General features: G+C 36.2%; 1 protein-coding gene across 7 annotated transcripts in view; it reads right to left on the bottom strand.

The window, feature by feature from the left end:
* FERMT2 (FERM domain containing kindlin 2) overlaps positions 1-16,293 on the bottom strand; it is a 127,241-nt gene that overhangs the window by 14,794 nt on the left and 96,154 nt on the right. For 5 of the 7 annotated variants that reach the window (XM_077122613.1, XM_077122615.1, XM_077122612.1 and 2 more), the window contains exons 5-11: positions 14,976-15,008; positions 14,418-14,643; positions 14,202-14,304; positions 12,370-12,477; positions 8,466-8,600; positions 7,690-7,739; positions 4,288-4,412 (exon numbers count right to left, since the gene is read on the bottom strand). In XM_077122613.1, coding sequence (XP_076978728.1) covers positions 4,288-4,412; positions 7,690-7,739; positions 8,466-8,600; positions 12,370-12,477; positions 14,202-14,304; positions 14,418-14,643; positions 14,976-15,008 — 780 coding nt within the window. The remainder of the gene's footprint in view (positions 1-4,287; positions 4,413-7,689; positions 7,740-8,465; positions 8,601-12,369; positions 12,478-14,201; positions 14,305-14,417; positions 14,644-14,975; positions 15,009-16,293) is intronic. The other 2 variants (XM_077122616.1, XM_077122618.1) reach the window with 1 other exon arrangement.

Here is a 16,293-nt window from a genome sequence, read left to right as displayed (position 1 = left end):
AATAAAAGTACATGTGAAATGTACCCACAGGAGACATGGGCTGGGCTGCTAGGAGTGACTCTGGAACACTGTCTCAAAACTAACATGTCAAGGGAGCTCCAAATTCTGCAGTCAAGAAGCTGGAGGTTGACCAGGAAGCCAGCCTATGATGTACCAGGGTGCTGTTCCCTCACTGTATCTTCACACAGCTAGCAAAAACTGGCAGAGCCATCTTTCTCTAAACTCCAGAAAACAGTAAAAGGAGGGAAGTAACTGGGTGAGGGTTGCAATAAGAAAACACAGCTTTGAACGTGGTAGGAGAAACTTGTGGCAGCCTTGCTGGCCCCTTTGCAATTTCATCCACAGTACAATATGGAGCCAGCCTGACCTCCCACTGTGGGCTCCTGGCTCTGTTCCTGAGGAAGCAGAGCAATCCCTATGCATACACTGGGGTGTCCATATGTCCATGTAGATCTATCTGACGGCAGCATGAATTACTGGACCAGGACATCACCTAGCACCTCGCAGAGCTTGCCCTACAAGCAGAAACAGCTTGCAGGCAGCTAAAGAAGTGCGGGAAAAAATTAAGTCCAGGTGGCCTGGGCTAAATAATTAACTGTTTTAAGTCATAAAAGAGGGCACTATAAAAGAGAAAGCTTATTTTGTAGCGAGTAGGAGGGACATTCAAATACCTGTAAATGGGGAAATTCCCAAAGCCAAGAACAAGCACAAACTGAAGACAAGACCCAGGATCAGAAAAGATGGAGAGGACCCTGAACTTCAAACATTCGTTTCAGACTGATCTTCTAAACAGGAGAGCCAAACTCTGAAGGAAAGCATAAGCCAACTGTAGAGCTAATTTGCAAAGACACTGTTTTTTTTTTTTGGAGGGGGGTTGGGTGGGGATCGAACCCGGGTCTGCTGCATGGAAGGCGAGTATTCTACCACTGAACCACCAGTGTGCACCCACAATCTGCAAAGACTTTGAAAGGTGTTTTTAGCTTTGGTTGTTTTTTCTATTAACTCCTGGCACTCAAGGAAATCTGTTTCATCGCTAGGAGGACACAAATGTAAGAAACAGCTCAGGGACTGATACCCTCAGTTATCACTTTAAAATATTAAAATGCACCACAAAAGACGACAAAACAAACAGGAAATGATGGCCTATCCAAAGGAACACTGATAGTCAGAGACCATCAATAAGGAATACCAGACTTTGGGCACACAGGACAAAGATTTTTAAAAAATGATCCTCAAAATGGACAAGGAGATAAAAGAAAAACAGAACTAAAGGATATCAGGAAAACAATGAGTGAACAATAGGAGTCTCTCAATAAAGACAGGATCATTTTTTTCTTTCAAGTGGGAGTTTAAAACTTTTTTAATTTTTAATCTTTTCTGAAAATAAAACAACAAACACAAACATTCTTAACTTATGATCATTCCGTTCTACATATATAATCAGCAATTCACGGTATCATCACATAGTTGCATATTCATCATTATGATCATTTCTTAGAACATTTGCATCAATTCAGAAAAAGAAAAAGACAACAGAAAAAAATTCATACATACCATACCCCTTACCCCTCCTTTTCATTGATCACCAGCATTTCAAACTAAATTTATTTTAACATTTGTTCCCCCTACTATTTATTTTTATTCCATACGTTCTATTCATTTGTTGACAAGGTAGCTAAAAGGAGCATCAGACACAAGGTTTTAACAATCACACAGTCACATTGTGAAAGCTTTATCATTATACAATCATCTTCAAGAAACAAGGCTACTGGACACAGCTCTGCATTTTTAGGCAGTTCCCTCCAGCCTCTCCATTACATCTTCACTAACAAGGTGATATCTACTTAATGTGTAAGATTAACCTCCAGGATAACCTCTATACTCTGTTTGGAATCTCTCAGCCATTGACACTTATTTTGTTTCATTTCATTCTTCCCCCTTTGGTCAAGAAGGTTTTCTCAATCCCTTGATACTGGGTCTCAGCTCATTCTAGGATTTCTGTCCCACACTGCCAGGAAAGTCCACACCCGTGGGAGTCATATCCCACGCAGAGAGGGGGAGGGCAGTGAGTTTGCTTGTTATGTCGGCTGGAGAGAGAGGCCATATCTAAGCAACAGAAGAGGTTCTCTTGGGGGTGACTCATAGGCCTGATTTTAAGTAGGCTTGACCTATCCTTTGTGGGGTTAAGTTTCATATAAACAAATCCTAAGATTGGGGGTTCAGCCTATTGCTTTGGTTGTCCCTACTGCTTGTGAGAATATCAAGAATTCAACTTGGGGAAGTTGAATTTCTCCCTGTTTTCACCATTCCCCAAAGGGAACTTTGCAAATACTTTTTTATTCACTGTTCAAATCACTCTGGGATTTATTGGGGCATCACTCTGGACAAACCCACAAAATCTCATGCCCTACTCCAGGTTCTATGTACTTATGGTGTTCAATTAAGCTGTCTACATAAGTTATATTAGGAAATGCACTAGTCAAAAAATAAATTTTGTACCAAATAAACATTTTTTGCTTTAGTCTCACACATAAGTTAAAATTTTAAAATATCAATTACCATCTATTTTCAACACCTGCAGTAATGACATTCCTTTGTTCTTCCTCATGCAAAAACATTTTTTAAATTTGTACATTTAGTCACTATCATTACACACTCTAGGCATTCCTAGATTACACCATCTCAGTCTTTACCATCTATGCTTCTTTCTGATTTCATTGAGACAGGAATTTTTAAGAGAAACCAAACAGAAATACTGGAATTGAAAAACCCTAATAACGGAAATGAAAAATTCCCTAGAGGGTTTCAATAGCAGATTGGATCTGCTTTCAGTGAAGTAACAATCAATGAACTCAAAGACCAGACAGGATGAGAGCAAAAAGAACAAAGATTTAAAAAAAGAGCGAGCAGAGCACAAGGGCCCTCTGGAATACTGTCACAGCATACCAAATTATACATTAAGAGAGTCCCCAAAGAAGAGAGACAGGTTTAGAGTAATAGTCAGAGAAATAATGGCAGAAAGTTTCCTATATTTAACAAATGACATGAATATGCGCATTCAAGAAAAGCCCAAGGAATCCCACACAGTACAAACTTAAAGAGAAACAGGACACATGGTAGCCAAACTGTCGTATGCACGGACTATGAGAGTTTTGAAAGCTGCAAGCGTAATGCAAAGTGGCTTGTATAAGGGAGCCCCAATAAGTGCAGATTACTCATCAGAAACCATGGAGGCAAGAGAGCAGTGGAACAAAATATTTGAAGTGCCTAAAGAAAAGAAATACCAACCAAGAATTTAATATCCAGCGAGACTGTCTTTGAAAAACTAGGGAGATATTAAGACATTCCCAGATAAAGAAGAGTTCATCCCCAGACTTGCCCTACAAGCAAAGAATGATTAAAGAAGTTATTCAGACAGAAAGGAAAGAACAGATGGTGGACCAAAGTGGCATCAAGAAATGAAGAGTTTCGGAAAAGGTCATCCAGGTAACTATAAATCCAATATTACTACTGTATTTTGTGGTATGCATCTCTGCTTTTTACTCACTGCATGTTCTAAGATGTAAATGCATCAAAAGTAATGATAAATCCATGGTTGTGGACACACAATGTATAAAGACATAATTTGTAACAAGTACAACAAAAGGTGGGGTGGGTGGGTAGAGGGGTACAGGAACGCAGTTTGTGTTCTCAATGAAACGAAGTGGTTATCAAACCGAACATGACTGTTCTAGATTTAGAATGTTAAATTTTAGCCCCATGGTAACCGTTAAGGAAATACATGAAATATACATATACAGAAAAAAATAAGAATGGAGTCAAAATAGCACAATAAAAAAAATCAAATATGAAAGTAGGATTTATGGAAGAACTGAGGGTCAAAAAGGGTAGGATGTACAAAGACTAAGTAGCAAAATGGCAGAAGAAAGTCCCGAATTATCAGTAGTTACTTTAAATATAAATGGATTAAACTCCCCCATCAAAACAGAGGCAAATGGATAAAAATGCAAGACCATCCATATGTTCTATACAGGAGACTCACCTTACATTCACAGGCACAAGTAGGTTGAAAGTGAAAGGATGCTGCATGGCATCCAAACTACTTACTGTGCAAGTGGTAACCAAAGCAGAGCTCGAGTCGCTATACTAGTATCAGATGTAACAAACTTTAAGAGTAGAGAGTAAAGAAACTGCTAAATTTTTTTTCCTCTGGCAAAGGGAAATTTATTCAATATTAGCCAACACAAATTTCACCAACAACAATGGTCACGCCAAGGCTTTCCTCACCTCTTAGGTTCATTTGATGAGCTGGTGTGCCACTGGCTTCTTCTTTGCTCTTATAGCAAGAAATAGATGTATCTTTAAAGGTGCACCAATATTGCTTGTAACCTTTTAGAGTCAGCTTTTTTGGCCTAAGGGTCAGAGAATTAAGAGAAAAACATTTTGAAAGTAACTTTAGCAACACTATGTCTCAGCACTAAAATTTCATAATATTTCAAATCTGGGGTCTTTTCTTTTTTCTAGAGTGATGCAAATGTTCCAAAAATGATCATGGTGATGAAGATCACAGTGAGCCACTGATTGAATACTTTGGATGGATTGTATATGCGTGAAGATATCTCGGTAAAAATATATTAGTATTGGTAGTATCCCTTGAGGGTCCAAAGAGGGTGGGGGATGGGGAAATATATATATATTTTGGAACTATTAAACATCCCCATCTGGGAAACCCTGAGTACTCTTCTCGACCACTGGGGACTCCCAAGAAAATAGGTCAAGCCCTTGTTCTTGAGCTCACCCTTATGAGATCTATTTCTATAAGGGAGAAACTAAGAGTACCCATAATGAGGCATTAAGAGCGGTTTCCAGGAAACCAAGATTGTTGCTCAGAGGTAGCCCCCCCCCCCCCAAGACTGACTCTGAAAGGAAAATCACTGTCCTCCCCTCTGTGTGACATGACATTCAGGGGTGAAAATCTCCCTGACAACATGGGGCATACCTTCTGGGGATGAGTCTGGCCCTGGCACTGTGGGATTGACACTGTGGGAATGCCTTCCAGACCAAAAGGGGCAAAGGAAGGGTGACAAAAAGAGGCAACAGTGACCAAACAGAGTCAAGTGATCAAACAGAGACAAGAGGCTATTCTGGAGGCTACTCTTACGCAAGCTTCAGTTAGAGAGTGCCGATAGTCACGGTTTACTAAACCCCAACAACATCGAGCATGACGACTCCTAAAAAACACTTAGGACTCAAACTGAGACAATATAAAGGTTTCACCTATAATTCTGGAAGGTTCCTACGTCAGACAGATCTTGAAACCCAGAGGGACCAGTCACTCTAAGATTATCGACTGATTACATCCCTCTGTCCTTTAGTGTCACACCCCTCCTGAACATGAAAAAGTCAGAAAAGGCATTGCCTAAAGATCCCTATAGACTGAGTGAGGGATCAGAGGAGAAGGAGGAGGTGTAACTGAGAAAACAGGATGTAACAAATGAGTATACTGCTGAATCACCCTATTAATATTCCCTCTAGCCTCCAGTGTCTGAGATGGTGGAATGGAAGCACATGACAAATTCTGGTATCTGTTCTGTAACTACTGATTTTTTTTTAAACTATTTTTATTGTAAACAACAAACAGATATACAAATATTCTTGCATGGTTATAATCAATGGCTCACAATGTCATCACATAGTTGTGTATTCATCACCATGATCGTATTTTTGAACATCTGCATCTCTCCAGCAAAAGAAACAAAGAAAAGAGAAAAAGCTCATACATGCCACACACCTTGACCCTCCCGTCACTGACCACTCAAATTTCAATCTACTCCATTTATTTTAACCTTTGTTCCCCCTATTATTCATTTCTTATCCACATTTTTTATTCATCTGTTCATTCTGTAGATAAAGGAGCATCAGACACAAGGTTTTCACCATCACACAGTCACACTGCAGAAGCTGTATCATTATACAATCATGTTCAAGAAACATAGCTACTGGAACATAGCTCTACAGTTTCAGGTATTTCCCTCGAGCCACTCTAATACATCATAAGTTAAAAAAAAGGGGGAGGGGATATCTATAAAATGCATAAGAATAACCTCCAAGATAACCTCTCGACTTTGTTTGAAATCTCTCAGCCATCGACACTTTATTTTGTCTCATTTCTCTCTTCCCTCTTTTAGTTGAGAAGGTTTTCTCAATCCCTTGGTGCCTGTAACTACTTATTGAAGCGGGCTTTGAAAATTATTGCTTTTTCTTTCTTTGCTTTGTACATATGTTATACTTTACTACAAAAAAAACGTTAAAAAATAAAGTCTGGGGCCAAGTTTTACATATGCTGAAATCAGTTCCCTTTGGGCAGTATCTTATACTCAATATTGCCAGCATCAGATCTGCCCCTCTCCAAAACCAATGAGGAAGAATACACAGGAAAAAGAGGAGAAAACAGGAAGGCCAATATGCCAGTATTTTTGCCAGCTGTATCCACTTCATCTACTACTACCAGGTCAAAGGAAAGGACAGGAAAAGAAAAGCATGTCAGTATGTGAACTTTCCCAGACCTCATAATTACCTGCAGCTCTGGGGGTGTGCAGCAACACAGGCTGCCTCTGGGGCCTCTATGAAGAAGTAGGTTTATGTGACATGACGTAAGTGCTTAGCTCTCTCAGGAATATATTTCAATGACATTTGACTTGCCACTCCAGGGTCAAACACAGTGGAAGTGGAGCAGGATCATGAGGGAGAGTATAAGGAAAGGTACAGGTAGATGAAAAAGGTATACAAATAGGGAGGAAAGAGAGGCCAGGGCAGCGTCATCTGAATCTTACCTTTGTCTAGGAAATGGTACATGAGCTGTCTGAGCTGTTATATGCTCAGTCACAGTAAATGGTTATGCCCTAAAGGCTCTAAATCTTACACACCAGAAAAAGTGCATTCCTAACCCCTACTTTCCATCTTCCCCCCTCTGTGCCACAAGGTCAGCTCTCTTGATTCTACGGAAAACAACTGTTTAGAAGTAAGATACAATGGAAACTTACTACAAAATACCCCATGTTATGTATGAGTTTTTTTCTTTTTATTTCTTTTTCTGGAAAGAAGCACATGTTCTAAAAAAATGATCCTGGCGATGAATACACAACTATATGATGATACTGTGAGCCACGGATTATACATCACATATGTGCGTGAAGACTTATCAATAAAATTATATATTAAAAAAATCCCATGGGATACTCACATGGAAAAAGAATGACATGTGACCCCTGCCATACAGCATACAAAGAAAAAAAAAAATCCCATGATTGAATAAACAGAATTTGATGCTCTCAACAAGGGGCTATAACCTCAGTTTGCATAGTGCTTTCACCTGAGGACCGCAAAAGGAAGCTTTAGACTGATATGTTACTGTACTACTGTATTTCAGCATCTATGTGAATGCAATCCAGGCTTCACAATCTTCTTAAAAATTTTTTTTGTCAGGTCAAACAACTTGACAAATAATAGGATTTTAATTTGGTAAGGATGGTTATTTTCTCTAATTATAATTTAGTATATTTAGTTGGTAAATACCATCTTTTACAAATGTATTTGTGAAACACAGTAAATTTCAATAACATGAGTGGAACTGCATAAAACGGACACTTGTTACTTATATATTGTGATACCTCCCCTTTTTGTACTTACTTGAAAACTTTAATATAGTCAGCAAGTTCAGGAATGGAAGTGATGTCACCCTAGGAAGAGAGTTAAATCCTTTTTTTTTCCTTCTGTTACGAAATTTGAAGTTCTTTCTAATGTATGGTATTTATTATCAAGAACCAACTTATTTAGTAAACATAGAATTACATAAAATACAAATTATAAATACTATAAAGATACAATCCTCTTAAATGGTCTATATTCTTCTCGGTATAAAGGCATTTTCAAATGTCAGAAAAGGCTATAAAAAAACCTGACTAAAATAGCAATTTATACAACCTATAAAAATATATTACGTTATTTCTAGGTAATTTTGTGTATCATAAAAAAAAAGTTTTTTTTTTCCAGCAATAACTAATACCTTAGCTTTAAAACAAAACACCATTTAAACATTTTCTTGAGATCTATTCCTTTCCTTTTTGTAGTATCTCAAAAATGCAACTCATCAAATTTATTTACAGTTTCTACAATTGCTTGATATTAAGTTTCCTTTGCAGAAATATTCTCTCACCACTTGTAAAATAATTTGCAGAATCTTTCTTTACTGTGTGGGAGCAAGTGCTATAGTCACTACTTTTCCCAAAAGTTCTTGAAAATGAACATCTGACTTCTCTAAAGCATTAAATATTTCTCCTCACTGTCTAAATACTTTGTGAGACCCTAAAACCACAAAGAAACAAACATCAATTCTAAATAATTGTTCAAACAATGCTTACACAGTACCAATTCAAACTCAATTAGGAGAATAAGATTTATCCTACCAAAATTGTTGATGTTTTACCCCCTTCCAACGTAATCTCCAGGTCTGAAAGGGCAGCATCAACTTCATCAACTTCTTTATCACTGTTGTTCAAATGATTTTCTGATGTCATGATTGACAGCTTATTGATATGATACTGAAACCAGAAAGGACACTTTCATTAAAGCTGTCATAACTATAAACAACCTTAAAATGAAGTTATTAGCCTTGTTTTTTATCAACTAACTTGAAAAACTAAGTGCCCAGGAGGTAGAACGATGGGAAAATTAAGAGTATGGTACCTGAAATCAACATCCTGAATCTGCTAACAAATATCATCCACGGATGTAGGATCTTTGGACATATACAAATAAATTAAGTTTGGAAGGCCTTAGATGTGAAGTTAATACTTTCTCACTTAAGGTCTACGTAGCTAGAGATTTTTTACTTTTTATTCCTCACAGCAGTATTCCCTGTATCTAGGGAACTGGGTCCTTCAAGGAACAGTGAATGAAAAGAACATACATAAGATTGTTTCAGCAATGGATTAACTTTGATTACCTTATATGACTTCTATTACCTAGAAGAAGCAAAGTTAGTTATTGCCATTATGTGAAAGCTAAAGCTCCATTTCCCATCTTCAATTCAATACTGAAAACACTAAGAGGCAGATGATGCCTATATTCTCAGTTACATTCAGAATAAGATAGGAAGACGATGCTTACATGTGAGTAAAAGCAAAACTACACGAAAAGAACATGTGCTATGAGTAGTGATAACTATCCCTACATATGGATAAAAAACCTTTGGGTGCAGCTAGTCATTGATTTTAAATACACGTAAATGATCTGAACAAATACTAAAAATCTGTTAGATTCTGATGTGAAATCTTAGAGCAGTTTTATACATAACCTCAAATTATGTTTTAATCACTTAATCAGTTACATTTCAAAAGCACAAAGTAGCATACCAAATTCCTGAAATATTCATTCAATGAATTTAACATTTATCCATGGGAACATCTAATGAACTAAAAACTGTTCTTCTGTGTCTGAACAGTTAGTGCATTAGTAATGAACAGTGCCTGGCAGAAATAAGACTCTCACAGTGGTTGAAACATCCATGTTCAGGAATCATGGAAAATGAGGTAGGCGGAGGTGGTCCTCAGGCAATGATTCCAATGAAAAAGGTCCCTTATGTAAGCTACAACTGGTGAAAGCCTGGCTGTGAATGGGACTTTCCCTAAAATACAGCACTGCTATGCTTTTTTTTTTTTTTTTTTATTTAACATGGGCAGGCACCGGGAATCGAACCCAGGGTCTCCAGTATAGCAGGTGAGAACTCTGTCAGTGATTCACCGTGGCCTGCCCACAGCTTTGCTTTTCAAAGGTACATGGGACATTTGTGAAAAATCACAAACATATTTGGACCCAAATGCTTTTTTTTTTTGGGTGCATGATCCAGGAATAGAAACTGGGTCTCCTGTATGAAAGGCGATGGACCCAAGTGCTTTTTTAAAAGCAAACATGACTAACTTGTCTACTTTATTTTTTATCCACAGCTTCTTACTCTGGATGATTTTGTTCCTTTTACTTAGATTTTTTTTACATGAGGAACAAAATAGCTCACAGTTGTGGGCTATGCCTGAAATAAAAAATTCTAGGCATTTCCTCCATACTTCCAAATGGATTTCTCCTGGTACTGGATGGCTCCCTATAGCCTTTGAGTCAATCTTTGGGAAGGTTTAAAAACTCAAGAGATTTGTAGCCCAAAACCCTCACACTCCAGGAGGACTGTGCTTTAGGATCATTCACTCTCTGTGAATCAAAATTCACTGTCTCTGAGATGTTTCTACTGCACTGAAGTGAAATATCCACTGTTAATTAAAAAGATACAGAATAATCCCATTTCTGTGAAAATATCATATGTACACTTATCCAACAAATATTTTCTGAATACTATCATATACCAGGTACTATACATGCCTCCACTGCCTTAAAAAAAAAAAAGGCTTATATTATGTTTACAATAAAAAAGAAATACGGCACAATAAAATATATGGTCTTGAATATATGTATTTTACATGTATTATTCTTCTGTCACTGGCCAAACTTCACTGGAAAATTATAAGCCCACATTCACAGTGAGAAAGACATAGGTAGAAAGTCTAAAATCCTAAGGGAAGGATTTCATTTCAATATAACTGCTTCAGAATTTAAGAAATTCTTCTGATAGTCTGGATCATACTACCCTTGTCAAAGCCAGTCTCTAGAAAATAACTTTATTATACAAGTAGCTTCTGTCAACAAGCATTTTCCTTGTCCGTGTTTCTTCTTAACTCCGTTCTTTCTTGTTCTTTAAAAGACAACTTTCTGAGTCTTAATTAGGAAACTTTACCGGATGTACAAAAGTATCAGGAAGATGGAGAGCAAATAGTTTAAGGGAAGAAAAAAAAAGAAATCCTCTATGGACTGAAAGCATTTCATATCTGAATGTCAGCACCGCTTCCAGTTCTTTTGTTATTTCAGATAGCTGAGATTTAAGAAAGATTAATTAACCTGGAGCTCACTGGACCCTCACTGTCTCTAAAATGCTGATTTGTGGATTCTATTCTAAAGCTATTTTATTAGAGGGAGTAGCATTAATGAAGTAGACAACTGATTTTTTAAATAAGCCTCACCATGCTTCTGAAGCCAGTGGTATGCAAAGACATTTGCGAAAACACTGGTTTAATTTAAGGAAAACATTAGCTACCTACTTCTTGAAATTCTTTAAGGTTTATTACTCCAAAAATCTACCTGTTTTTACTTTCATTAGTCTCTGTGCTGGTTTGAAAGGATGTATGTACCCTAGAAAAGCCATGTTTTAATCCTAATCCCATTTTGTAAAGGCAGCCATTTCTTCTAATCCCTATTCAGCACTGTATATTTGAAACTGTAATTAGATCATCTCCCTGGAGATGTGACTCAATCAAGAGTGGTTGTTAAACTGGATTAGGTAGAGACATGTCCCCACCCATTTGGGTGGGTCTTGATTAGTTTACTGGAATCCTATAAAAGAGGAAACATTTTGGAGAAAGAGACATTCAGAGAGAGCAGAGCAGAATGACACAGCCACAAGAAGCAGAGTCCGCTAGCCAGCAACCTTTGGAGATGAAGAAGGAAAATGCCTCCCGGGAAGCTTCAAGAAACAGGAAACCAGGAGAGAAAGCTAGCAGATGACGCCATGTTCGCCATGTGCCCTTCCAGCTGAGGGAGAAGCCCTGACTGTGTTCGCCATGTGCCTTCTCACTTGAGAGAGAAATCCTGAACTTCATTGGCCTTCTTGAACCAAGGTATCTTTCTCTGGGTGCCTTTGATTGGACATTTCTAAAGACTTGCTTTAATTGGGACATAATCTCGGCCTTACAACTGTAAATTAGCAACTTATTAAATTTCCCTTTTAAAAAGCCATTCTGTTTCTGGTATATTGCATTCCGGCAGCTAGCAAAGTAGAACAGTCTCTTAAAACCTTTATGTTCATAAAAGGTATTATTTCATCCATAGTCCATTTTACAAAATCTCATAGCACCTCCAGTAGTTTATGTAAACTATGCAGTAAGCTGTAGTTCAGAAATTTGATTTTTAATACGTAATTTTATTTCCAAGGGGAAAATGGTTAGCTTTAAAGTAATGTAGGGGACTAATTTTTCTCCTATATAACCCAAAAAAGTTCCTATTAAGTATACCACTCAACTGTTAAATAAGAACATTTTTTTCACTAAATTCAGACATTTATTTTGCTTTTCTAAGTGTCTATTTATCTCCTGCATAGTTAAAAATAAATTTTATCAAAATGCAACTGGGATTATTATGCCTCTTTGCTATTTAAAAATAACCCCCTATTTTTCCCTCCCACAAGTCCCACTGACGAGTTCTCTCAATTACCTGCAAGGCCGCAAACATCATCATTTCTTCTTCTGTGCATTCAATTTCCTCTAGGAGAATAGCCCACTTGGCCTGCTCATAAAGCTGATTGATTCTGATTGCATCATACTGTAGCAGACAAAACACAGTTATTTTTGCTATGTTATCATTTTTTTCTTTTCTTTTTTTAATTAGAGAGGTTGTAGGCTTACAGAAAAATCATGCATAAACTACGGAATCCCCACATTATTTATTAACACCTTGCATTAGTGAGTTAACATTGTTACAATTCAGGAAAGAACATTTTTATAAATGTACTATTACCCTATTTATAACAGGATTCTATTCGTGTTATACAGTTCTAAGTTATCTGTTTTTAAATTTTTATTTTAGTAACACACGCAAACTAAAATTTACCCTTTTAACCATGTTCAAGTATATACTTCAGTGCTGTTAATTATGCTAATTCTGTTAACATTAAAAAGTCTGAAAACTCTGAGTATTCCCTTTTAAAGCTTAACAGAATAACTTAATAATCTAAGTTTTTCCTCTGGATTTTTAATTCACCATCGTGTACAAAATTATAAGAAAGATGCCTATAGCGTTTTCATACATGTATATCCATGTATAAGTTTCCAATTAAAACATTCCAAAAGATCATTACTCAATGTTTAGAAACAACCTCTATAATGTTATCATTCAGGAAAAAACCATTAGATATTATAGTCTTTAACATAAGAAATCTAATCTGAAGACACTAAAAGTAAAGGACAACTACTGGCTGTTTTTTGGGATTTTAACTGCAACTTGCCTTACTAAAATGGCATAATCAAGAGAGTAAATTAAGTATCTTTTTCACTGTGGAAAAGCATGCCCAATGTGGCAGGTCCTTGGAAACAGCAATTATAAGTACCCAAAATAGAGACTATATAAATAGTTTGTGAAAACTAGATTTCAGTATGTGTTATGGATTTATCTATATGATTATGTTAATACAAATCAATAATTATCTTAATATTATCTTAGAATGTTGACAAAACACATTTCAATATTCAATGTGTAATGTAACGTTAGACCCCCAAACAGCTAATGTTTTACTAAAATTAGATGTCTTATGACCTTAAAATGGAATAAAAGAAACTTTGTAGTTCTATTATATATATTTTTACTGTTGTATAGATTATTTAAGCATATACCAAAAGATGATAAATATATCTGTTAAAAACTAAACTATAATCTAGACTGGAAAAGGATGAGAGGGAGGATGAAAAAGGCTATCCCCACCCCAAGATGATAGCGAATAAGAGATCAAACTTCTTCTATCAACTTAAAATGTAATCAGAAAAGCAAAGTAATATGTAGTACAGATGAGGCCAACAATTTTATAGTGATATCCCAAGTAATGCTGCTATTAAATGTAGATCCAAAAAAAAAAAAAATGTGCAATTTTAAAAGAAACTCTTTTGTTTTTGAAGCAAGAGCTTTTGTTTTACTGTATAATCAAGTTTTCTGAAAATAACTGAAAAAGTAACCTTTCAGAAAACTTTTGTTTTACCTACAGCTCAGTTAAAGAGAGGGGTACAAAACACCAACTTCACTAATTCATGGTATCAAACTAGTACCTTGAAATTACAAATCAGCCAAAAAAAATCAACTTCCTTTCTTTTTTTTAAAAGATTAATGATGCCTCCATCCTATTTGGGTTTCCAATAAATATTATTCAAGATTTGTTATTACACAATTTCTTTTCCCCACCAACTGCCCAAACAAGAAACGTCTAAATAAACAGAAAACAAACACCACCAAAAAGAAAAAAACAGAAGGGAAAGAAACCCCTTTAAAACCCTTGGTACCTTTGGATTCAAATCAAAAAAGCTGTAGTACTTGAATCGGAGTAGCAAGGCCTCATTTTCCTTCACATCCTGTTCCATGAGAGATCTTGAGGAATCCAGCCACCTGGGACAAATCGACAAAAGCAGCGGAACAAAGAACAAGAGAATTAGTAAAATATTTCTATCTCTAGTTGTATAAATGGAATTTTTCAAATAAATCCATATCTAAAATTTTACCCTTGGTTAGTTTTTGCTTTATCGAGAAGAGCTTGCGGCTTGAACATTTTTGCCAAGACTTCTGGTGATGTGATTGGCTGGCTGACCGCCAGGATACCTGGGTTGCCTTCTGACAAAGCACTGTCACCAAACCAGGCAGAAGTCGGTGACAAGGGGCTTCCATCATGAGCATCGTAAGTGGGGGTCATTGTTTTACTATAGAGTCCTGGGCTCGAATAGATACTTCCTAAGAAGTGACACACAAAAAGAGTCGTAAGTATAAAGCACAAATCTCAGTTTTCAGTAAAATGCTCAAATGATATAAAGCACACTGTAAAGCACAAGCTTCATTCTGGAAGGAAAGCTGACTTAGTACCTTAATGTGCTTGCCCTGAAAATCATGTGAAATTAGCTTCTAACTCTGCTTGGGTAACATTAGAATATGTAATAACAGACCATAAGAATAATTAAGCTGGTGGAAATTCTAGGATAGAAATAATTTCAAGAGAATTAGAAGACACGTATAAGGCTAAAGCTGAAGCAGACAGACCAACACTTTTTAATTGTGTCACGGCTCACCTTTCAGAGGGCCAATGTAAAGAACATCGGTGCCTATAGGAAAGGAAAGAAAGGAATTCAGAAGGTAAAGGAAAGGCAACAACAGAGAACAGAAACAAAGGAAAGAAAGTGAAAGAAACATGGGAAAAAGAAAAAAAACAGGTAATTCCTCACTGTGAATTAACAAGTACATACTTCAAGTGATCTAAGACTAAATACCGATCCTTACAAGCTACAACTTGAGTAAAATTAAGATTTTTGTCCAACTCAAATGAATGAAGGTGGTGCTCTAGCCTATTTGAAATCATACCCTACGCTTTAGGACAGCTTAATGGAACTGAAAACATTCACATGAATTAAGAGAACAATTTTAAATTTCTGATTTCTTATTTTGTAGCTAAAGTGGTTCCAACTTATTTACAAAGAAAATATTAAGGCAAGGCATAGATCAAAATTTGCCTTAGAAAGAGGGCAACTAAAGTATATTTTATAATTAAATCTCAAATGGCAGAGGTATTGTTTTTATCTTCCCGTTCCTCAATATTATAATGCTCAGCATATAGTAGAGGCTACATAAATATCCGAATGAATCAAATGATGATATATCCTCCTTCATTTAAACTGAAATAATTAACGTTATATTTAATTAGGATATTTTTAAAAGTTCACAAGGACATTTATTAAATAAAAGCACTCTGATCACCTTGAAGTCCTAACTCTCTTGATTATACTTTGTCCTATTATTTTTAAAGCGAAAATGTGTAATGGGTGTAACATGCTAATGGATGATGGAAGAGAATGGCTTTTTTCCCTTACCCAATTTAGGAATGTACTTAATTCCTCTCCTTTCCTATATAATATATAACATTTCTTCCTATGTGATAATTGTTTAATTACCTGTACAAAAGTGGTGTAATGCTAAAGATTTTTTGTAATTGTCAAGACTAAGAAGAAAAAGTAAAGTTAAAAAAAAAAACACTAAAAAAAAAATGTGATCTCCTGCTAGCTATAGGGTATTTAATGTCTCTAATAAGTGTCTAAAGTCGGTATACCAAAACAGTTTGAAGAATGTAAACATTATTAAGCACAAGGAAAGTTGTGAGTTCTCTCATTTTTTAGCTTTTAAGGAAGAACACTGTTAATTAGTTGTGATTTTGTTTAAAAACTGGAACTTTAAACCAGACTGTTATTTTTCAGTTAAAACTGTGCGGTACTTTTGTGAAAGGGATAATTTGGCACCCCACACAAACTAAAAGGACTGAAAACATTCCTCCAGCTCAGCTAGGCAAAGAACATTTCTGCTAAAGAGTAGTTATCTAAATAAGGTATGAAAAAACAT

This window comes from Tamandua tetradactyla, chromosome 12, assembly GCF_023851605.1.
Source record: "Tamandua tetradactyla isolate mTamTet1 chromosome 12, mTamTet1.pri, whole genome shotgun sequence".
Taxonomy (NCBI): domain Eukaryota; kingdom Metazoa; phylum Chordata; class Mammalia; order Pilosa; family Myrmecophagidae; genus Tamandua; species Tamandua tetradactyla.
The sequence above is the reverse complement of the archived record's forward strand: the minus strand, read 5'-3'. Positions and strand labels throughout refer to the sequence as shown.